This window comes from Rhinopithecus bieti, unplaced genomic scaffold (genome assembly GCF_001698545.2).
Source record: "Rhinopithecus bieti isolate Rb0 unplaced genomic scaffold, ASM169854v2 scaffold_5626, whole genome shotgun sequence".
Classification (NCBI taxonomy): domain Eukaryota; kingdom Metazoa; phylum Chordata; class Mammalia; order Primates; family Cercopithecidae; genus Rhinopithecus; species Rhinopithecus bieti.
In genome coordinates this window covers 7,339,145-7,363,868 of record NW_016805666.1, presented here as the reverse complement: position 1 = coordinate 7,363,868, position 24,724 = coordinate 7,339,145, and the positions used below count along the sequence as shown (strand labels likewise).

The 24,724-nt window shown below is 37.8% G+C and overlaps 1 protein-coding gene across 4 annotated transcripts in view; it reads right to left on the bottom strand.

Annotated features, from left to right (window-relative positions):
• Positions 1 to 6,495: 6,495 nt before the first annotated feature.
• OPA1 (OPA1 mitochondrial dynamin like GTPase) overlaps positions 6,496 to 24,724 on the bottom strand; it is a 101,022-nt gene continuing 82,793 nt past the window's right edge. For all 4 annotated transcript variants that reach the window (XM_017873455.1, XM_017873457.1, XM_017873456.1 and 1 more), the window contains 2 exons: positions 11,315 to 11,388; positions 6,496 to 8,528 (listed from right to left, as the gene is read on the bottom strand). In XM_017873455.1, the coding sequence (XP_017728944.1) occupies positions 11,315 to 11,388 (74 nt within the window). In that variant the 3' untranslated portion in view covers positions 6,496 to 8,528. The remainder of the gene's footprint in view (positions 8,529 to 11,314; positions 11,389 to 24,724) is intronic.

The window sequence follows — 24,724 nt, the reverse complement described above, 5'->3', positions numbered from 1 at the left end:
ATTTTTTAGGTAAACAAAGTAAATCTGAGGATAAAAACATAAAACTTCTTGAAATCACACAATATATACAGGTAGTCAGGTAGTAGAAGGCTTTCAAAACGGTGCAGAATATATTAATATTGGCTGCACAAAAGATTATCCAAACTACAGGCATCAATAAAAACGCCATGATGATTCAGAAAGAGGAAAACACTCTTAAAATGAACTACTGTGTGCCTAAACACACAGCCCTACCACATACTCATCTGCTCTAGAAAGTTCTCCATTTCCACATTCTCATCTTGTGGTTTTGAGGAGGTTGAGCACAGCACGCCTCATCCGTGGAGGCTTTCTGCTCGGCTGGCTTCAGACAAAGTTACCATTAACTCCCCAACCTGCAAGAAAATGATTTGACACAAAGGATTCCAAAATGTCCTCCTCTCCCCCTACAAGCCTGCAAACAAATGGTACAGGAATGAGGTCAGAAAGGAATCCCCCGCCTACCAGGCCCCTGAATTCATTTACCTACCTCAGAGCCCATTCAGAGAAAGGGGTGGGACAGGGAACAAGAGATGCTTGGAGGCCAAGTGGAGTTTGGGGGTCGAGCGCTACATTACAAGATTTGACAGGCCTTTGCCAGCCTTCAGCTTCTTTGTGTCTCTCACATAATAGAGAAACACAAACTGAGCAGCACACGATCTGTGGTTACACCCTTGGACAGAGCACACTCTTTGCAAATGCTAATAGTATTGTAGCATCCTGTCACCCGGTAACACAAAAAAGGATGTTGATTTTCACATGAACCAGAACAGGCCCATTGTACACAAGTTTGTGACCAACTTGTAGTATCTGCACATCAAAAGGCCAGCCAATCATAGAGTACACAGCTGGCGAAACGTACCAACGGGGGGCGTCCAATGGGGACAGCATCCAGGTCCAAATGCTTCACTCCACCAACAGGATAAGAAAACAATGCTTTTGACATGAACAAAATTACATTCTCAGAATCTTGATTCAGCTATGACCAGAGCAATGAGTACAATTAGTAAGAACGTGAATGTCTCAGATGTTTAGAGAAATCTGAATGTATGAAAGTGGGAGTGGCTTTACGATGGTACCAAGAGCCTATGAAATGGCAGAGGCAGCAAATGGCAGGCATGTTCAATTAAGCATTCGTATTAGAGATGTCCTGATATGTGTAAAGATAACTCATACAGATTTTGGCATGAAAATATCTTTCGGTCCTAACAGTCTTGGGAAACCAGACATATCTCAATGCAAGAAAATTAAATAATGTACACGAGATTCCTGAAATATAAATTTAGCAGAAATTTTCAAGGCTTCTGTTAATAGCTTTTCTTTCAAAATAATTTTATTGGGGGGGGGGGAACAGTCAAAAGTAGTAATTTGGGCCAGGCGGGGTGGCTCACGCTTGTAATCCCAGCACTTTGGAAGGCCGAGGTAGAAGGATTGCCTGAGTTCAGAATTTCGAGATCAGTTTGGCAACATATTAAGATCTCATCTCTACTAAAAATTAAAAAAAAGATTCGCTAGGTATGGTGGTGTGTGCCTGTAGTCCTACCTACTCGAGGGGTTGAGGTGGGAGGATCTCTTGAGCCCAGGAGGTGGAGGTTGCAGTGAGCTGTGATTGTGTCGCTGTACTCCAGCATGGAGGACAGAGTGGGAAACCCTTTCTCAAAAAAAAAAAAAAAAAAAAAAAAGAGTAATTTGGAAAATAAAATATTCAATCAAGTTTTTAAAAACTGAGGAAAGAGTAATTCCATATTTTAATACCTGGACTAGCCAAAAAAGATTGAATCTGCACAGGCTAAAATGAGAAAATTAACATTATTAACATGTTGACAATTGCAAAGCACTTGTTTTTTACACCTAAAACTTAAGGCCTGGAGTTAACATGAAATTAGAACCTACTGAATCTCATTCTCTTCTTGTCCATTGAGGTCTCATAGGCAGCCACGTATCTCTGCTGATAGATGGTTCCATTGTTGCAATGCAACAATAGCCTCATGTAATTGGAAAAGACTATCGTAGGCGATTTTTGTTATGAGTTAGGTCATTTTGCACTTTCTAGGTATATCATGTGCCCTACTGTGCTCCTAGTATCATTAATGTTTACTTTCCTAAAAGTATTTCTGAAAGGGAGCATATTTTGGAAAGTGCATAGGCTTGTAATCATACTCGTTTTCAAATTTCAGCTAGAATAACCATGTGCAAAACCTGAGCTGACTTTCTCACCTATAAAATGGAAATAATACTGTCTGGGATAATGGGTGCAAAACACAAGGTATACTGGTTTCTCTGCTCTGGATTCAAGTTCTCTTCTGAGTTACAAAATTTTAAAGGAAAACCAAAAATGTTTCATGGGACCAATCCTTGGCAAGATAGGATACTGACCATTCAAAAAGAATTCAGTGGAGTTTCTTCATGGATCCCAAAATGCTGCTGGCCAGTTTTAGTCTACTTTGTAATGTTCTGAGTCCTGCTCAGACCTTTATAATAGGCCCTTAGTTAGGATGTGTTAACATTTCTGGAATGGCTACAAACTTACGCATCTCTCTGCATCCTTCCTCTCAACACACATCAGGCACCTCCTGCTACCGTGAAGTGTTGCTCACGGCGGCGAGGAGGCAGGCACGTTATTGTCACTGGGTGTGTACTATGTCCTTGAGGTGATTTCTGATTTTTTTTACTATATATACATTAATTGATTGTAGAAAAAAATTACATACATTAGGCATGCAAGGGGAGTGGCTGTGTACCACCTGGAGCATTATGGCAAATGTGGGAATTCTTGACTTAAACCCTCTAGACAAATATATTTCTTAAAGGAGAAATAAATAAGCATTGTATTTTGTTAGTGATGCAGGGCTGTTTCTCTGTTAAGATGTATGGAAAGAGAGATTAGTAACAAAAATGGAACACAAACTAAGGGAGCAGAAAAATGGTGAGGTTCATTCCTCCAGTTGAGAGGGAAATTAATTTCAGCATTTCCTGGCAGTTGAAGCAAAGAAAATGTTAAGGTCTTGAGTTCTCACTGCCACAAGGACAGCAGTACCTCCATGCGTCTGGCGGGGAAACCGCTGGTACTATCTAGTAATCCTTAATGAATTTCAGTGATAATCAAGACATGTAATTAGGTGAGACTTCTGCAAAAGAGGCTGTGTATTTTCTTCAAACAGACGTGTCATACGGTTTTAAAGCCTGTGAAAGCCAAGGACGTAGTATCAAAGAGGAAGGCAAGTAGCAGCCCAGGCAGTATTGCTTTCAGGTGATTTGGCCTAATCTCAGCTGAAGTTTACCAAAGCAAAAAAATGGGGTTAACCTATTCCCTACATATTCTCTTACAAATATGAGAGGTCTCAAGAGCTTTTGGAAAGTATTAGGTCACATAAACCATGAGCATATTTTCTGACAACTGGATAAAATTCTAATTTCCATATTGTTGCTCTGTGATTTAGTAACTACAAGAGTAAGCAGCAGAATGAATATTCTGTTCTGAACATTAAAGAGTGTAGCTTATATTCTTAATACAGCCATAAGACATATCTCTGTGGGCGGCTGCTGGCAGTATCACTGCACTGTGACTAGATCTTCAGGAGTGCCTCTGGCCTAGTTTTTTCAAAAACAGATCTTCGCTTTCCCAAATATTTGGATAGGAACAGTTTACACCTGGGTTAATGAATTAAAAGTACTAACAGCAGGAACAAGAATTTGTTATCACAGAGTAACAATCACACCTGTAATCCCAGCACTTTGGGAGGCCGAGGCGGGTGGATCACGAGGTCAGGAGATCGAGACCACCCTGGCTAACACGGGGAAACGCTGCCTCTACTAAAAATACAAAAAATTAGCTAGGCATGGTGGCGGGTGCCTGTAGTCCCAGTTACTCGCAAGGCTGAGGCAGGAGAATGGCCTGAACCCAGGAGGCAGAGCTTGCAGTGAGCCGAGATCACACCACTGCCCTCCAGCCTGGGCGACAGAGCGAGACTCTGTCTCAAACAAACAAACCAAAAAAACGATTTTCATTTAAAAGCATTTTAAAGTAGTATTTACCTCTTTGTCAGTGACTTGACCACAAACACACCTTAACACTGCTTCTACAGAATGTGTATGTAACTCACGAGAAATCTTGGAGAGGAATCATATACATACTCTCAATTTTCAAGCCAAATTCTGTCATTTTAGGATATAAATTTAAACGAATGCCTTATGATACAGGTTTTTCCTACCCTTAGTTTTAGAAGTTGTCTTCTTCCAGCTACAGATCACCCACATTTAAGCCTTCCTGATACTGTCCCCTGGTTTTGAACCTTCAACAATTTTTGTAGTACTTGTTTGAACCCTTAAGTTTTCTACACTTATTAACTGGGTCCAATATGTGCAGGATATGATTGTTTTAGTTATCACAAATCGGGGATGTGGTTATTTTAAGACGTCCTTTGTAATTAAATACATCTGTGTTATCTATAGGCACATGGTAGCCATCTCAATTTGATAAATATATTAATTCTTCAATCAGACATGCTAAAGAAACATACATTGCTCTATTAAATCTTTAGTAACTGAATTCTTCAAACTTTTTGATACATGAAGATTCTGAACTTGAATTACATAAAGGGTGAAAACTTAGTTTAAAATAAAAGTATGGGGCCTCCCTCTAGGACGAGTCTGTTAGCACTGATACAGAAAACCAATGCTGATATGATTGAAAATGTTCTTGCCTATGCATCTTCTGAAGGAATTAAAGCGGCACACCTATACTCTGCCTAACTTGACATATCCAATGATCAACAAACAGTCAGTAGGTATCATTTATGAGCAAAGTTCTGGAGGAATAACAAAGTGAGTAACAGGAGTTTATAATAAGATGGTAGATGAAATTAAAGTCTCTTCCAGTTCTAAGGCTTAGTTATAACTTTTTAGTAAGCCTCATATGAACATGTTAGCAGCATTACTGAAAATGACAGCCTTGGCAGCAAAGTGAAATTATAAAACCTTTTTTATATATCTTACCAAGGAAAATAACAAAATGTTTTGACAAGTACCACGATGTGAAAAAAGCACCGGTTGACCATGGAGTACAATTGTGAAACGCAAGGCATGTGAAATTCAAGCATTCAGAGAAAAGCCACAATAAGAGCTTGTTAGACCATGAATCTGGTTATACTGTGGGGTCAAATAATGACCCTAGGTACACAGGTTTCCCTTTCCCTCATTAAAACAGAAAAAAATTTAAAAGATGCTCTCCAATAATAGAATTATAATGTGATTTAAATATTTTTTAATTACTCATCTACACAAATGACCTTTGATCAAGCACAGGCAAAATATAAGTTGCAATAATATCTACATGTAATGTGAAGGTTTTAAAAAAATAATACAAAGTTCATTCACAGTGCACAAGTGAAAACAAGGTAAGTTTTAAGTATTTAAACAACATATAGCCATGATCATTCAAAAGGTAAGCATATTTTAAAGCACATTTCCACACTGCTAGAGCTACAACATATACCAGCTTAGAGAACTGAGGTAAAAACCATTACTTTGATCCCCTTTATTGGAAAGCAAAAATGCCATATTTCTTTCCTCAGATACATACATCTAGAATAAATAAACACAAAATTATTAACTAAAGATTTTATCTTTTACATGTACACCCTCTTATCCTATGTCAAATCCCAGCATTGTGAGGCTGGGAGGCGCCACTCTCTGCCATGTTCCTTACTTATTTTTATACCATTCATTTGCATTTGGAGGCCGAATAATTTGCAGAACGAAGTCTGCTGGAAAAAACTGTGGAAAATGGGAATACAATGAGAGGGCAATATAATAAACTACCTGAAAGGCTGATTGTTCCACATGCAACTACAGCACAGTGGGTTAAACGGGGAAGCTGCAAGGGCCACTTATTTCCTACTGTGCACTGCCTAGGTACACTGATTTTTAAAACTGAAGTCCTGGCCGGGCGCGGTGGTTCAAGCCTGTAATCCCAGCACTTTGGGAGGCCGAGAACGGCGGGATCACGAGGTCCAGGACATCGAGACCATCCTGGCTAACACGGTGGAAACCCCGTCTCTACTAAAAAATACAAAAACTAAGCCGGGCGAGAGCGGTGCGCCTTAGTCCCAGCTACTCGGGAGGCTGAGCCAGGAAGAAGGCATGAACCTTAGGGAGGCGGAGCTTGCAGTGAGCTGAGATCTGGCCACTGCACTCCAGCCCGGGGCGACAGAGCGAGACTCCGTCTCAAAAAAAAAAAAAAAAAAAAAAAAAAACTGAAGTCCTAGCCGAATTAATTTTGGATATCATCTATTTACAGTTGTTCAATCTTCCATAGAGAGCTTTGTCCACTCCACTCTTTGCAAATTCTGACATAAAAACAAATGATTCTGTGGCTAGTCCGAATTTAACTTCTGTCTATTTAATATCTTTTTGCTGAAATTTGAATCATTTCTAACTTTCGAACTACCGACACAAGACTTTACTCTGGACACAAGGTTTACTCTGGAGACTGAATTTTATTTTCTTTCAGTACCATCTACACTTGATAAATACCTAGCTTTCAAGGAAAAATAAAGCATACTTAGGATGAGATCAGCTAAAAAGAAGAAAAAACCCATAAAAGCAGCCAAATTACTGTGCGGCATGGAGAGGACGTCAGGACTCTCATGTGGGACTTTCAGTAATATTGTTACCATCTATTCACATACGTTACAATACTTATCTCCTCAAAGAAACGAAGCTCTCCCTCCACCTCTTTTTAAAACTTACACAAAGGGATGTGATAACAGTAGTGACTAATATTAGCTTTTTCCTTGGGAGAAATCTGTGGAAATACAGCTGAGGGTATTTCTTTCTCTCTATAGTTGACAGAAGTAAATAAATATGGTCCTGTTTTATTCTTTAGAAATAGATCTGTAGTTGTAATTGTTATGCTTTACAACTGCAAAAATATTCATTAACATGAATTAACCTGTAAGCACTGGTTAGAGGGGTGTACCCAGTAAGGTGATCTCCTAATCTGTGTATTCAACATAATAGAGTTCTCCTCCCTTTCTATTCACTCCTGTCCCTAGACCTAAAAGAAAGAAAAAAAGTTCCTGACTATGCATCTACCAGCACATCTGTGCTGCTTAAAACTGGACCTACTTTCCTTATCAAACAGTATAAAACAAACATACACTGAATTCCCGCTTTCGGAAGTGTTTTTCCATATCCTCAACCGTGTGTACCAAGTGTTACATCTTGAGGGATCACAACGAAGCATGCATGATGGAAAACAATAAAATGGGGAGTAGCAATGGAGCTGTTACCAAAAAGCAATTCCAAGAAAATAAGATTTAGTGAACTGTAAAATAAAAAACATCACACAATGGACATTTTTATTAACAAAGTAAAGCCTTAGTGAAAAGGCAGCAAATGAGATAGACATTTTAAGTAAAAAAAGCATTTCTTTGCTTGAATGTCCTGTAGCCAATTAAAAAATATTTATTTAAAACACATGAAAATGTTATAAAGGTAGTACTGTAATTAAATTGCAATAAATTAAACTAAATTTTCTTTATTCAGCTAAGAGGGGATGGTCAACATTACTTTAATTATTGAAATAATTTCTATTTAAAATAGTCTTATCAAAGAAAGCCTTTTCTGATGTCTAGTTGAAATGTTTGATAATATTCTAAATGAAATTAGTCAATTGATTATCTTTAATCTTCCTCATCCTGTGTCATAATCCAGTGGCTCTGTCAACAGGAAAAAACCCACTATTAACAGAAAGCCTAACATAAGTATACAACATCTAAAATAAATCAATTTCAAATGGATATAGAGTGAGAAAACAGCAACTGAATCAAATAGGTAAAAGCTGGTACTGACTTAGCTTCCAAGGCAAATTTCTTCGCTGGCTATGAAGGGTTGAAACTTCTTTCACTGAATGTACACTGAATTGTTACAATCCAAATTAACCTGTTATAGGGGTTCTTCTGTTACCCACTTTTCTTTCATGTGGTGAATATAAACTGAATTATCATGGTCAAATAGTTTCTGGGAATAGAATACTACAGACACACACAATGATTTAGCACGCTATTGTGATTTTATATACAATTGATAACTTTAAAAAAATTGCTATATAAGTCTTATTTCAAAACACCTAGCATTGTATTTCTGAAGAAGAAATTGACACTGAGTACCCTCAGTGAACGCGGTAAACTAGTGCCACCACCACAAATAAGACAACCAACAGAGAGCAAGTTTCTTATCTTCAAGGACTGAACCTAATGGCCGTATCAATTCTATTATTCCCATTTGTCACTTTAGTACAGCAAAGTAGGATGTTAATCCATTACCACTGTTCTTCCATTCGAAAGGCAGCTGATGGTTAAAGCGCCCGTAACACACATCAATTATTTTTATCCCATGACTTTATTGTATGTTTAGAAAGGTGGAACAGCAGAAGAAAAGGAGGCTGGACAAAAGACGTTGATGTTTTTGTTCTTCAGATATATGCAGAGCTGATTATAAGTATGAATCTGTAAAAATAAACCCATTTAACAAACTGAGGTCAGGGGAGACAAATGCAAAATTTCTAAACAAAGTTTATTACTGCATGATCATAACAACGTTGAAGCCTACCTGCTTATGTTTGCTAGTTTTTCTAAAGTTATATAGTCTATCACCTACCATAACAGTATTGGCATAATTTTTTTATCAAACATAAATAAAAATATACTGGAATTCATTTCTTGTAGAAAAAGTTAAAAGCATATACTAAAATTGATTGGAGAAGAATCTGTGTAAGGCTGTATAGCATATAAACATCTTCAGCAAATATTAGAGTAACAATTAACTAGGAATCCTATGTGTCAAAATTACACTTGAGAAAGTATTCCTTAGGGTCCTTGGTAACTTTTATAAAATGGTCAGAATGAAGCAAGGTTACCATTCTGCCAGATTTACTTTTTTTCTTTTTTTGAGACAGAGTCTCGCTCTGTTGCCCAGGCTGGAGTGCAGTGGCCGGATCTCAGCTCACTGCAAGCTCCGCCTCCCGGGTTCACGCCATTCTCCTGCCTCAGCCTCCCGAGTAGCTGGGACTACAGGCGCCCGCCATCCCGCCCAGCTAGTTTTTTGTATTTTTTTAGTAGAGACGGGGTTTCACCGCGTTAGCCAGGATGGTCTCGATCTCCTGACCTCGTGATCCACCCGTCTCGGCCTCCCAAAGTGCTGGGATTACAGGCTTGAGCCACCACGCCCGGCCCAGATTTACTCTTTTAAATGCATCTGCAGGGTACAAAACAGATCATCTGTCCAGTTCACAAGATACTTTGTAACAAAGTTCAGAGTCTTAAGTCACAAGGGTTGAAAAGGGTCTTAGAGACTAGACAGGTAGCAGCAACAGCAATTCTGGATGTCACACTGATCAGCTGAGGGGAGAGACACCATTATGTAAAACACTGGCTGGCTTTCAGCTTCCTCATTTTGTTAAAAAAACAGAAATACAGCTTATATTTTTAATGGGGCTTCCGGGGCTTTCATCAATTTTTCCCTGCAAAGCACGTACAGATCGGTAAACAAAACTATCATGTAAGCTCTGGTGCTAAAGATGATAAAGATCAAGGTACTAAAGATGTTTACTTCTAATAGTAAGTATTCATGGTAACTATCATGACTAGGGTGATACTGTAACACTTAACGGTTTTAAAATAAAATATTCATACACAGAAGATGTAGAAAGGATTTATGAACATGGACACTTATAAAACACAAAAATTATGTTTACCTTGTGTTAAAGATGATTATGTATTTCTGTATATTTCCACATATCTGTCTTAACTTTTTTTTTGAGACAGTCTCACTCTGTCGCCCAGGCTGGAGTGCAGTGGCACGATTTCTGCTTACTGCAACCACTGCTTTCAGGTTCAAGTGGTTCTCCTAGCTCAGGCTCCCGAGTAGCTGGAATTACAGGCATGTGCCAGCACGCCTGGGCAATTTTTGTATTTTTAGTAGAGACGGGGTTTCACCATGTTGGTCAGGCTGGTCTCCAACTCCTGACCTCAAGTGATCCACCCACCTTGGTCTCCCTAAGTGCTGGGATTACAGGAGTGAGCCACTGCACTGGCCTGTCTTAACTTACTAAAGAAACAAATGAAATAATGTAACAAAGCTTTATTTTCAAGTTTTCTAAGCCTTGTTTCTCTCCTTCATTGCTGGCCTACTGTTCCCAATGATGTACCATGTGAGTTGCGCTTCCCTTTCCACTCTGCTTTCTCAAATACATTTTCCTGACAGTAAAGTAGGTTGTTTGGTTTAAAAGCCTTTTCTGACCTGACCTGAACTACTCCTTTCAGTTCTGAGCCTGCTGCATGCTGTCTACAGGGTAAGGCTCACAGACAAAAGTGACAAAATATATGAAGTGATAATGACTTAACTATAGTATTTTTCTTTTTTCAACTCCTTTTATAAAAGCAAATGCCAGCCTGGACAGCAGGGTGAAACCCCATCTCTACAAAAAATTACAGAAATTAGCTGGGCATGGTGGCATGAGCCTGTGGCTCCAGTTTCTTGAGAGGCTGATGTGGGAGGATTGCTTGAGCCCAGGAGGTTGAGGCTGCAGTGAACTGCGATTGCACCACTGTACTCCAGCCTGGGTGGCAGAGCGAGGGCTCATCTCACGCAAGTGACTTACTGTTTACAATTTTTCAGCAACAATTAATGGATTATGCTACTAAGGAAAAGTTCTTAAATATGTATTTTATTAGGAACAAGCCTCTAACGCCAGAAAACAGAATCAGACAAGAAAGTAAATTCACTGAGAGGAGTACTAAATTCTAAGGCTATCTAAATTAAGTAGGAAAAACACTTATCTAAATGTTTTTAAACAAAAGAGATAAAGAGTAAGAACAATTATTAAAATTTTAATTAAGTCAAACAGAAAACTTTGTAAGTTAAATATTTAACATACACATGATTATTGACAGACTACAAGCAATGAGGAATAAAGTAATGTCAACTACAGCGCAATTCTTTACACCTAGAAAATGAGTCACCTGCATATTATACAATATCTTAGCTCTCTGTTCACCTTTGTTCTATTCAAAATGAGTTCTAGAGGATATTTTTAGTTCAGCCAGAAGGCAATCAAGTTATTCAAAGGAACATTACACAAATGAATTTCGGAAGCTAGTTTCCGAGATTGATGCCACTGAAATTACAGCATAAGTAACAACCAGGATGTAAGTGAAGCAGAATGATAAACTATTAAGAAAAGTATAATTTTGTATTTAGTCAGCACCAATACAGTTATAGAATTTTTACTCACTTAATATAATTTATTTCTCCTGATGAAGAGCTTCAATGAAAGCATCAAGTTTTCTTGAATTTCTCTAACTTTCTCTGTGGGGATAAAATAAAGAAAACATTGATTTTCAAAGGTATCACGAATCAGGAGGTAGTTATTTACTAAATGGTTGGTATACTTAACTATTTGGGGAAAAAAGAAAAAATGAGTCTCACCATACCACCTTTTATCCAAATCAAGTCCAGATGGATTAGAGCAGTAGGTCTCAGACATATTTTGGAAATGGGAGGAGAGACTGATCCCTTTGAGGATCTAATAAAAACTGTGAACTCTTAACATGGAAAACAGCATGTATTAAGTACATGTACAATTATGTAGAGAATTTTAAGGAATTCTCAGATTCTCTGAAGCCCAATCAAGAACCCACAGTTAGAAATGTCTGGGTCACAAGAAAATATACAACGACACCATTTTAAAAAACTAAAAGAAAGCAGAGGTGGCCTTAGACTGGGAAATGACTTCTTAAGTAATAAGAGTTATAAAGGAAAAGATCCATCAATATGGCCATATTGAAATGTATACTTTTATTTATATGTCCTAAATTAAAAGACAAGGGAAGCTGTGGGAGATGCTTGCAACAAATATGAGAAGTGCAATGATTCTGTAAAAACACACACGAAAAAGTACTTTGCCAGCTATAAATAAGAAAAGTTTATCTCTCTCTGAAATGTAGATTTCCTCCACAAATGTCAACTGTCCACAGTACATGCCAATCCCCTATTAAAAGTGGAAAAGTCATCATCTATACTACTTCATTGCTAACTTAGTCATGCACCTCCTATTTTATTTTGTATTTTGAGACGGGGGTCCTACTCTGTCGCCCAGGTTGGAGTGCAGTGGCACTAACAGGGCTTACTGCAGCCTCAACCTCCTGGGCTCAAGTGATTCTCCTGCCTTGGCCTCGCCTGTAGCTAAGACCACAGGCAGGTGCCACCACGCCTGGCTAGGTTTTTATTTTTAATTTTTTTGTACAGACAGGGTCTCACTTTGTTGCTCAGGCTGGTCCTGAACTGGGCTCAAGTGATCCTCCTGCCTCGGCCTCCCAAAGTCCTGGGATTACAGGTGTGAGCCACTGTGCCTGATTTCTATTTTAAAACATAGGTTATAGTAAGCATGATAAATATTTTTGTCCTTTTAATGTAATTTAACATATTAGTGGAAATTATCAATTAAGGTGGGTTGGCTGGATCAAAGTGAGTGACCTAGAGGCAAAACTGGCAAGCATTCTACTTTATATAGGAAAACCATGTAAAATACATTTAATATTTGACATTTATATCTTTTATATTTAAAAGTAAACAATCTGCAATTGAAGATGTAAGTATTCCTTTTTACCAGCAAGGCAGCATTAGTGATGAGTACCCAAGAAAATGAAGAATTGTCCTTTTTATGAATTCTTATTAGCATTGCAGGAACTCAAAAAAGCCTACCATGGTTGGATATAAAGAACATAACATTTTCATATTCTTTTATCAGTAATTTATTCTTTCCATATTATTTTTCCAGTAATTTAAAACTTGTAGGTCTTGCTATGTTGCCCAGGCTAGACTCAGACTCCTGAGCTCAATGGATCCTGCTGCCTCAGCCTCCTGAGTAGCTGAGACTACAGGTGAGTGCCACGATGCTTGGTGAAGCACTTCTCATTCGAGGTATTAGATTCAGACTGATACGAAATCTGTGGGGGGAGGGGAAGGGAAAGTCCAATTGTTTTACTGAAACTATTTATTGAGAAAATAGGATAATAGTTATTATGAAGGCAGCATTAACTCCTTGTATATAAAATTAAACTAGAAAAACTTAAAAAAAAATCCTAACCCATCTCTTAAAAGTTGAGTCTCAATTTTCTGGTGAGCTCACTTCCATTTGTTAAACAGCAGACAAACCAGTAAACTTTCTTGCTTTCCCAAAATAAGGCCACATTCTTAGTTTTAAAATTAATTCATTTAGTTGCTTAGAAACAGCTTGACCTATTTTTGTTTTTTTCAGTGAATGTAAGAAAGTTTCACATCAGTTCATCAGTTGAAGGATTTTTAAAAACTGGGGGGGTTAGGAGAAAGACATTTTCTAAATTGTTACCTAGAATTCTGGAAATGAATGTGGTCTTTAAAAAAAAAAATCATCTAACTTACACAACACAACATGGGAATCTCAAACAGGTGCTTCTCTCCACATTTCACTGAGAAATATTTCTACTTGGGAATGCTATACTGTATGAAGAGAAGAAGTCCAACTCCTTTTGATACATGATTTGAGAACAACAGGGCAGTGCATGGCCAGGTCTACCCATCCTTTTGCCCCACTGGTGACCCCATCCTAAGCGGGATGGACTACTGCAGGGAGGCGGTACAGCAGCCTTACTCCCTACAAGAGACTATTCTGAGCAAGATCCAATTGGATTGAAAGACACCAAGAGCCACTCTGATGCGGGTGTCTCACTCTGTAAGGTCTAAATGAAAATCAGATTTTTCTAAAATTAACAGGTAAGCAGTTTTTTTTCCTAAATGAAAGCACAAAGACTATTTAATGTACTTTAATATGAAAACCACAAAATGAAAAAATGCCAAATTTCCCTTAAATATTTACAATTAGAATATCAGGACATAGTACTACCATGCCTTGAAACCTCAGGAATGACAAAGGACACTTACCTAAGTTACCAGGCAGTAACGGGGGCAGGAGGTGCGAATGGGGTGGGGGGAGACCGGAGGTGAGTGTTAAAGCGCAATTATGATCAATGTATCCTTTAAACATTAACTGGAAAACATTTTTTTCTTTGTTCTTTCACTTTCACAATGCACTTGGATATGAGGACACACGTGATATCCTGCCTTTGAGAAGCATCCCCAGCTTACTCTCTCACTCTAAGGCTATGATGTATCTACTATGTATTTCCAAATTTGGCATTTCATTTGGTTCTCATACAACCTTGCAGGTATCATTACTAAATATGAGGACATTAAAGCCTGGAGAGTTAGCCTTGTCTACACTTCTCTGATTAAGAAACACACACTACATCTGCTACCATGTTTGTTTGACACAGAGTCTTGCACTGTCACCCAGGAGTGATGTAAACACAGCTCACTACAGCCTTGACCTCCTAGGCTCAAGTGATTCTCCCGTCTCAGTCTCCCAAGTAGGTGGGACCACAGGCATGCAGCACCACACCTGGCTAATTTGTTAATTTTTTTTTTGTCAAGATGGGGGTCTCACTATGTTGCCCAGGCTGGTCTCGAAGTCTGGGCCTCAAGCAATCCTCCCCACTTGGCTTCACAAACTGCTGGAATTACAGGGCGTGAGCTACTACACCCAGTCTGCTACCATATGTTAACTCATAATAACAAAGGAAAGCTCATAGTGACAAAGCAAATGCTGTTATTTTAAGTCTATTTGGTCTTGTTTTAAGTATTACCTTTGACTTAAAATAAGATACATTTCAGGGAGAATCACTTGAACCCTGGAGGCGGAGGTTGCAATGAGCCGAGATCACACCACTGCACTCCAGCCTGGTGACATGGCGAGACTCCGTCTCAAAAAAAAAAAAAAAGGACGCATTTCAGTAAAAATCAGGGAACAAAATAGTTACTGACACCTCCTAAGTAGTCTATGCCTAAGGATGACCAAACAGTACACAATATGCTATCATATTCTGATGAAATTTGTGCCCTCCTGAGGAGACTAAATCTACACACATTTGGAGAAGCCCTTGGAGAACAATACAAGATGGGACCACAACTGCTCAGCGCCTTCCGTGTCCAGAACAAGGCCCTATCACTGTATATGCTCAATCAATGATAAATGAAGTTGCCCAAAATATGTCACAGAAAATAAGAGCTGTGGTTTCCAAAGGGAAAAACGAACTTAGTTGGCTTCATGAATACTACACTAGTGATTGAGCGGGAGGAAGACAGGATCAGAAGAGCTACAGCAAGCCTGGGAATGGGAGGCAAGACACACACGGATAATGAAGGTCAAGGAAAGCTGGTGGCTTCCACCTGAACCAGACAAGCAACATAGAACAGGATACCCAGGTCCAACAACACAAGTGGGAAAAAAATCCCTTCACCTGAATGGTTGCATCTTATTATCAAGGCTGAAAGATGCTGACTATGTATACATACTCACTTGAAGCTTTAGAAACTACATTCTGATTTCTCGCTTTTCAAGAAAGCTATATTACAAATAATAAGCAGAATTATTTCTCATAAATTCATTCATTTTAAATTTTGATACAAGTTTCCAAGAATGTCTGTATACTAACTGTGCCATCTGACTGCACAGAAAGCCAAGTTATCCATAAACAATGAAGTTGAATATTGGCAACAAAAACTTCCTACTTTCCGATCCTTCAAATTAATGCTTCAATATCACAGTGCGTTCAAATTTCAAAAATATTATTGTAACTATTTCACCATTAGAAATTGCTTTCTCTCAGAAATATGTGTATGGATCAGCATGAGTAATTATAAAGCAAACTCATATTTCCATTAAATATTTGAATTAAATATTCACAAATAAAGAATAAAATTTGTGATTTACTTGGTAAATTAAACCAACTCAGGAAGGGATTAACAAACTGCTATTTCTGTTATACCGAAATAGCTATTTCTACGTGTAGTGAATACTGAGTCTACTTTGCATTTATCCAATGTTTACTTAAAAGATGAGCTATTTCAAACATCAATTCACTGTGCTTCTTGATTGAGTCATGAATATTCCCATAATCCCCAACTCATAAACCGTCTCAGTGAATGAAGTTCCTTCTCTTTTTTCTTCTCTTCAGATGACTTGACGCCCATTCATGTTTTGGGTCTCTTTATCTCAACATGAAATGATACTGCTACTCTCATTTTCTTTTTGGGTCTTCTGATACTTGCTCTAAAGTCTCAAATATAGACTAATCTGTAATTAGGTTTTGAATACACTGTGAATACCAAAAGGCCAAACCCGGGAAAAGGTTCACTTCAGTGGTTAATAACAGTTTAGAACAGGAACAAAGAACCACACACAAAACACTAACACATGCCCTGAAATAAACCTTTTAAAACTTTTGATGTTTTTAAAGAAAGCAAGCTGCCAACTTACTAATGCAGTGTACTTTAAGCAAACCACACACCCAAAGATCCAAATGTACCTTAATAGAACTGTTTTATAACATGCTGCATAAGCACTTTGTGTTAAGCTTTAAGACACCCTCTAAGTGAGATTCTACTGTAAAAAGCTATTCACTATAGTACTGAAAAGTAAAGGAACACCTTTTATTATGTAATATATATTGTTCATGAAAAGGTTTGCTTTTTATTAAACAACTACACTATTAACTTGCCCTTTAGAAGTTCAGTATTTAAGTGAATCTAGGGTGTGGGGGAAATAAGAAAAGGAAAAAAAGGTGAACAAGAGACTACACTCAAGATTCTCAAAACTACAGTTAAATTCTTAGATTTAGCACAAGAAAAAATGTGCGTCTTTTACAGTTGATGAAAGGTTGAACCAAACAGATAGACAAAGGTATATGACTAAATCTACCACTTATCTTCTGAATCTTAGTTCTGTAGATTTTTTCCTTAAAATAGGCATGATTATTTTTAAACACTCAATGAAGAGAAACAGAATACTCCTGCATGTTACAGAAGGAGGCATCCAATCACATGTCCAGGAAAACTGTTAAGGACTGGTACAGTACTTTGAAAGCTGAGGTTCCCAGATTCCTGGGGCCTGTAAAGGCTGGGTTAGTTCCATTACTTCAAAAACTCAAAATGGAAATCTTCATTTGGACTAGAAGCACATCCCCTCTCCTAACAACTACTTCCTTATACTGATTAGGAACTCTAGCTGGTGGTTGTATTTCTAATGCGAAGAATGTAACTGCACTGTTGTAGACAAAATCTTCTGTAACATGGACTTCATGGAATTAATAATGGAAGAAACATTCGACGGAAAAAATTTTTAAGAATCCTTAGTCTAACACTTTTAATAATCTATGGGGCAGTTATTTTCTATGATTTTTATAAAGCAGAGAACATGTAATGTGTATCATTTAAAATATATGACAATGTGGTATTTGCCATTAACTTTATAACTGGGTAAGCCACAGTCCCAGCTTTATCTATAAAATGAAGGAATTTGTCCAGGAGAAGTCAAAGTCCACACTAATTTAAAACTTATGATTAAAATATATTGTTCTAATTCATTATATAACTGCATCTTAAAAATTTTTTTTGTTTATTCCTTAGTATTTTTTTATTTATTTGATATTAACCCTCTAGTAAAATACGTAACCACAAATTGCCATATCATTCTCACGGGGCTTCATAATTCATTTTGGAAAGATCATTTTTATAACGTATTTTTTCTAAGCATTAATGTGGAAAACAGCAAGGACTGCTTGTACAAATTCTCTACTTACCAAAAAGTCTGTTATTTAAAATCACTCGGCCCAGCACAGCACTGCTTGCTATGTAATAGATGTCCATGAATATTTATGCATTCATAGTTGAGTGGTCTGACTTAAACAATACTTAATCGTTAAAGGTGATTATTAAAGATTTGCTATTTTGTGACCCCCATATAGTATAATTTAGAAAGAAAGTAGCCTTAAGAAAGTCTGTGAGGTAAATTACAGCATGCTGAATATATAAAAACCTCCATAGCAATTTGTTGATAAATTCAGCTCTTTTTTTTTTGGGATGGAGTCTCGCTCTGTTGCCCAGGCTGGAGTGCAGTGGCATGATCTCGGCTCACTGCAACCTCTGCCTCCCGGGTACAAACAATTCTTTTGCCTCAGCCTCCCGAGTAGCTGGGACCACAAGCATGTGTCACCACACCTGGCTAATTTTTTTGTATTTTTAGTAGTGATGGGGTTTCACCATATTGGCCACGCTGGTCTTGAACTCTTGACCTCGTGATCCACCCGCCTCGGTCTCCCAAAGTGCTGGGATTACAGGCGTGAGCCACCGTGCCTGGTCACATAAATTCAGCTTTTTAAAAAATAAACTCTTATAACACAAGCATTTCTACCAGGTTCCCTTTGGCTAGTACAATTAAAACCTCTTCAAATACTTTCTATGTATTTTAGGCCTATTCCCCAAAAGGTTTCAGTATGAACATGAATTAGCCTTATACTTAGGCTTTTATCCTTGTTAGACCACTCAATTTTCTTAAGTGGATGGCAATCCTAATTTCAGCTCAGTTATAATGATTATGGCTCCAACTTAACTAATAAAAAAAGTAGTACTTGGCTGGGCACAGTGGCTCACGCCTGTAATCCCAGCACTTTGGAAGGCCGAGGCAGGCAGATCACATGAGCTCAGGAGTTCGAGAGCAGCCTGGCCAACATGGCGAAACCCCATCTCTACTAAAAATACAAAAATTAGCCGGGTGTGGTGGTGGGCGCCTGTAATCCCAGCTACTTGGGAGGCTGAGGCAGGAAAATCACCTGAATCCAGGAGGTGGAGGTTACAGTGAGCCAAGATCACACCACTGCACTCCAGCCTGGGTGACAGAGTGAGATGTCCACCCCCCAAAAAAAAGTAGTACCATTCCAAGTGCCTGTCAATGTCAATGAGTGTAAAATCTTGAACTTCTGGCTACCTGATACTTATTAAAGGATCAGCTGCAAAAACAAATAATATTTATGGGAGACCGTATGGAGGATGTAAGTTCATCTACTTCTCTGGATACTAGGTATTTTATCCTTAGATAAGCCAAACCAAATAGCTGTATGTTTGGACAGCATCATTTTTTCCCTAGAACTGCGTATGTTAGCCTGCGTGAGAAATATTACAATAAAGGGCCCCAGGATATTGCTGATTATGCGTAGCCATTAGATTCATTATATCATCCAACTCAGGGTCCACTTTAAGGGAAATTTCTCTCAGTTGTGTGTACCAAGAAGCCCTATGCTTCTCCTAAGCAACTGCTGTGTTGCTGTCTGATGGCCACCATGAATGATGTTAATGACCTTTGCTTTCCATTTTGTATCTGCCAGCCACCAGGAAACTGAGGGCTACATTTGCATCTTCCCTCTAGCAGAGTACCGGCATACTTCGGAGATACGCAAGTTTGGTTCCAGACTACCACAATAAAGCGTGTATCACAATAAAGGGAGTCGCATAAGGTGTTTTGGTTTTCCAGTGCATTTAAGTTACGTTTACAGCATACTGTAATATATTAAGTGTGTAATAGCATTATGTCTAAAAAGACAATGTACGTACCTTATTTAAAAATACTTTATCGTGGCCGGGCGCGGTGGCTCAAGCCTGTAATCCCAGCACTTTGGGAGGCCGAGACGGGCGGATCACGAGGTCAGGAGATCGAGACCATCCTGGCTAACACGGTGAAACCCCGTCTCTACTAAAATACAAAAAAACTAGCCGGGCGAAGTGGCGGGCGCCTGTAGTCCCAGCTACTCGGGAGGCTGAGGCAGAAGAATGGCGTAAACCCGGGAGGCGGACCTTGCAGTGAGCTGAGATCCGGCCACTGCACTCCAGCCCCGGCGACAGAGTGAGACTCTGCCTCAAAAACAAACAAACAAACAAAAAAAAAACAAAAAAAACGTTATCGCTAACAAATGCTAAGGATCATCTGAGCCTTCAGTGAGTCATAATCTTTTTGCTGGTGGAGGGTCTGGCCCTGATGACTGATCAGGGTGGTGGTTGTTGCAGGTTAGGTTGGCTATGCCAATTTCTTAGATAACAATTGTAGCTTGCTGCACTGATTGATTCTTCCTTTCATGAAAGATTTCACAGTAGCATGTGATGCTGTCTGATAGCATTTTACCCACAACAGGTCATTTTGGGTAAATTTTACCCAAATTTTTCTTCTTTAAAAATTGGGAGACAATCTTCTCAAACCCTGCAGCTGCTTTATCTAGTAAGTTTATGTAATATTCTAAATTCTTTACTGCCATTTCAACAATGTTCACAGCATCTTCACCAGGAACAGATTCCATCTCAAAAAACACTTTCTTCAAACTGAGACTGCCAAAAAAAAAAAAAAAAAAAAGGAAGAAGAAAACACTTTCTTTGCTTGTCCATAAAAAGCAACTTTTCATCTGTTCAAGTTTTATCATATTACAAGAGAACTAATTCTAGTTCTATTGCTGTCTCTACCATATCTGCAGTTACTTCCTCCTCTTAAGTCTCAAACTCTTCAAAGTCATCCACGAGGGTTGGAATCAACTTCTTCCAAACTGTTAATGGTGACATTTTGACCTCCACCCATGAATCCTGAATGGTCTTAACAGCATCTAAAATAGTGAGTCCTTTCCAGAAGCTTTTCCTATTTTTTTTTCCTAAATCCATCAGAGGTATCACTATCTATGGCAGCTAGGGCCTTAAGAAATGTATTTTTAAAATAATAAGACTTCAAGGTTGAAAGTGTTCCTTGATCCATGGGCTGCAGAATGGATGTTGTGCTAGCAGGCACAAAAACAACATTAATCTCCTTGTACATCTCCCTCAGAACCCTTTCTTGACCAGATGCATTGTCAATGAGCAGTAATATTTTGAAAGAAAACTTTTCTGAGCAGGTCTCAAGAGTTACAATATTCAGTAAACCATGCTGTAAACAGATGTGCTGTCATCCAGGCTTTTTGTTCCACCTTTAGAGAACAAGCAGGGTAGACTTAGCATAATTCTTAAGGGCCCTAGGATTTTCAGAATGGTAAATTCTTTGGGTTGGCTTCAACTTAAAGTCACCTGTTGCATTATCACCCAATAGGAGGCACAGTCTCTCCTTTGAAGCCTTGAAGCCTGGCTTTGACTTCTCTCTAGCTATTAAACTACTAGATGGCATCTTCTTCCAATAGATGGCTATTTCATCTGCATCAAGAATCTGTTGTTTAGCATAACCACTTTCATCAATTATTTTAGTTAGATCTTCTTGATAAGTTGCTGCAGCTGCTACATCAGCACCTTGTACTTTTATGTTGCAGAAATGGCTTTTTTCCTCTTAAACCTTACGAATCAACCTTTGCTAGCTTCAAATTTTATTCTGCAGCTTCCCACCTCTCTCAGCTTTCAGAGAATTGAATAGAGTTAGAGACTTGTTCTGGATTAGGTTTTAGCTTAAGGGAATGTTATGGCTGGTTTGATCTTCTATCCAGACCAGTAAAACTTTCTGCAAAAAGGCTGTTCTGCTTTATCATTTGTGTGTTCACTGGAATAACACTTTTAATTTCCCTCAATAACTTTTCTTTTGCATTCACAGTTTGGCTAATGGCCCATTTTGGCTTTCAACAAGCCTCCTTTACTAAGCTTAATCATTTCTAGCTTTTGATTTAAAGTGAGATATGGCACTCTTTCTTTCAGTTGAACATGTAGAGGCCATTGCAGGGTTATTAGCCGGCCAAATTTCAACATTGTTGTGTCCTAGGGAATAGAGAGGCCCTGAAGAGGAGGAGAGAGACAGGGAATGTCTAGTTGGTGGAACAGCAAGAATACACGTATGTACTGATTAAGTTCACTGACTAATATGGGCACAGTTAGTTAGTGGTACCCAAAACAGCTACAATACAAACATCAAAGATCACTGATGATAGATCACCATGACAGACAGAATAATAATGAAAAACTCGAAATATTGCAAGAATTATCAAAATGTGATAGCGACATGAGGTAAGCACATGCTGTTGGGAAAATAGTGCCAACAGGCTGGTTCAATACAGGGTTGCCACAAAACTTCTATTGTTAAAAATGCAGTAACTGTGAAGTGCAATAAAGTGACATGCAACAAAATGAGGTCTGCCTGTATGCAGAAGCCTTGAGCATGCATTTTGAGGGGGCACCAATTCTATCTTATATTTTACTTTATTTCACTTGCCTGGATTTTCCTTTTCTTCAACTCAAAGTTTTCACTTAAGTAGTTTTATCTTTTGCATAGGATATATGTAAGTTGCCTCAACTTCCTTTTGGATAATTAATAAATGAACAAGCTAGTCTGTAGAAGATATATTATTAGCCAGCTGATTAAAATAATACAACACAATATTCTAAAAGTGGTCATTTTATACTGGTAATAGTTTTTAAATCAGTAATTTAAGAACATTCTGCAGGGCCATGGAGGGACAATATCTGTTACATAAAACCTTGCATAAATAATTTCTGCATGGGAGAAAAAGTAAATTATTTTTATTTCTGCTGAATTCTTAGCAAACCCAATGATATCAATATCTATTCCTATAATACTTATTTTCAGCAACAGAAGTAAAAGCATAAATGTTTATGGGATTTATGATTATCTTTTTAAATGTAAAAAATGAATAGATTTTACCATAAGATTACAATGATTTACTCTGAAATATTTTATTTTGTATCCAATACATAAGATGCTCCACATAAATTATGACAAAAAACTTAAAAAGTTATTTCATATGTTAACTCATTATTACATTATTCTTCTCTCAAAAAAAGTTCCATTATTTCAAAATGAATACATTCATTTTGCTCCCTGATAAAAATTTAAATGTTGATAATACATTTAAAAAAATATGATTTAGGCATTATTAATTGGGAAGACTAAAAAAGATCAGTAAAATATTCTTAGTCAATTAAAATGCTTTAAAAAATTCATCTTGTTTTCTTTTCTCTTATTTCTAAAATTACATTTTTCCCTAAATTTACTTAGGAGGAAAGCAGAAATGTTCTCAGAAAAGGAAAACCACCCAGGCAGCCCTTAAAGAGATAGACATCATTTATCACCTGCAAAGACAGATTTATAAGAGGGCCCCTTCTGTTCCTTTAAGACTGCAAAACAGATGGAAAGTGAATGGACAGTCAATGGGACAAGAAAACACATGGGAGGTGCTGCTGTATGCATGTTCCCAGCATAAGAAAGAGGTCAAGATTGTAACTGCATGACTGGGTCCTGGAAAGGGTCTTTCTTCAAGCTGTTACAAAGACAAACGCTGTTCCTCATCCTGCTGTCAAACTGTTATAAATATTGGTTTGTCAAAAGACCTTCAGTGCTGAAGCTTTAAAAAGGAGGCAAAACAGACGAATGAATCATGAGAATGATTCTTAAACAGTCAGTTCATCACTGTAATTTTAAAAGTAAAAAAAAGTATAAGATCAGAGAATGTAATTCTGATTTACAAACCAAACTAAAATTTATTAAAAAATGAAATTAAAATTGTAGGTTTTAATAAAATTATGAATTAGGTGAGGTGAAAGCAAAAATAAAATACAAGTTCCATCTCTTAAAAAAATGGTGTATTAGGATAAAGTATTATGAAACTTAGCACAAGAAGAACAGGTATTCATGTTAGGCTGATTTCCGAAGTTCTTGGTTTATCACTGAGTTTATTTTACAGAGGTGCTGTTTATCACAACTGAGTGAGAATCAGGCTCAGAAAATAAAACAACTTCTAAACTAATTTCACATATTAAATTAAATTAGAAAATCACCTTTAAGTCACAATTTCTTTTCTATTGAAAAGAACAATCACAAAATTCAACTGGCACTGAGTATACATAGATTTATAAACTTAGAATTATCTTTTTTGAGGAATGAAAACATTATGTACCTCTTTAGGAGGCAAATTCATTGTTATAGATCCTTAACACATATTAAAAATCACATAAAAAAAGAAGCCAAATTATATGAACTTGGTTGTCTATGGTTACCACAAACACAAACCCAAAGACTAATGATGAACAGAATACCTAAACAATTCTAAAAGTCCTATCTGTAACACATATGATTAGCCCCAGTTTTGCCATAAATATTTATGTAATTGGCTTAACCATTTACATCAATGAATGTTAATTTCTCTATCTGAACAATGGGCATATAATGCCTTACAAGCCTCATAAGACTTTACAAGACACACATGGACAAGCAGAAGTTTTGTAAACTGTAAAGCACTATATAAACGTGAGGGCCAGATCCTAGAGTTTCAAGTAGGATATGGACTCCAAAGTACCAAATGATGCAGTTACAAGGAAGTATTTTTTCTTTCTTTCTTTTTTTCTTAAGTTTTGAAATTTTTTTTTTCCCTTTATTTCTTCTTAAAAAACAAAACAAAACAAAAGCAGGATCTATGTGCAGAATGTGCAGGTTTGTTACACAGGCATACATGTGCCATGATGGTTTGCTGCACCTAAGTCCTCTAAGTTCCCTCCCCTCACCCCCCACGCCCCAACACACCCTGGTGTATGTTGTGCCCCTCTCTGTGTCCATGTGTTCTCAATGTTCAATTCCCACGTATGAGTGAGAACATGTGGTGTTTGGTTTTCTGTACATGGAAGTATTTTCTAGTCCTGAATGCATGCCTGGGTCATTATTTTCTCTTAAATTTTCAGTAATCTTGGGAAAAAACAGTTTCAGTAGAAGTGAGACTCAAAGAGCTAACTTTTGTAACAGAGATTAGAGCTC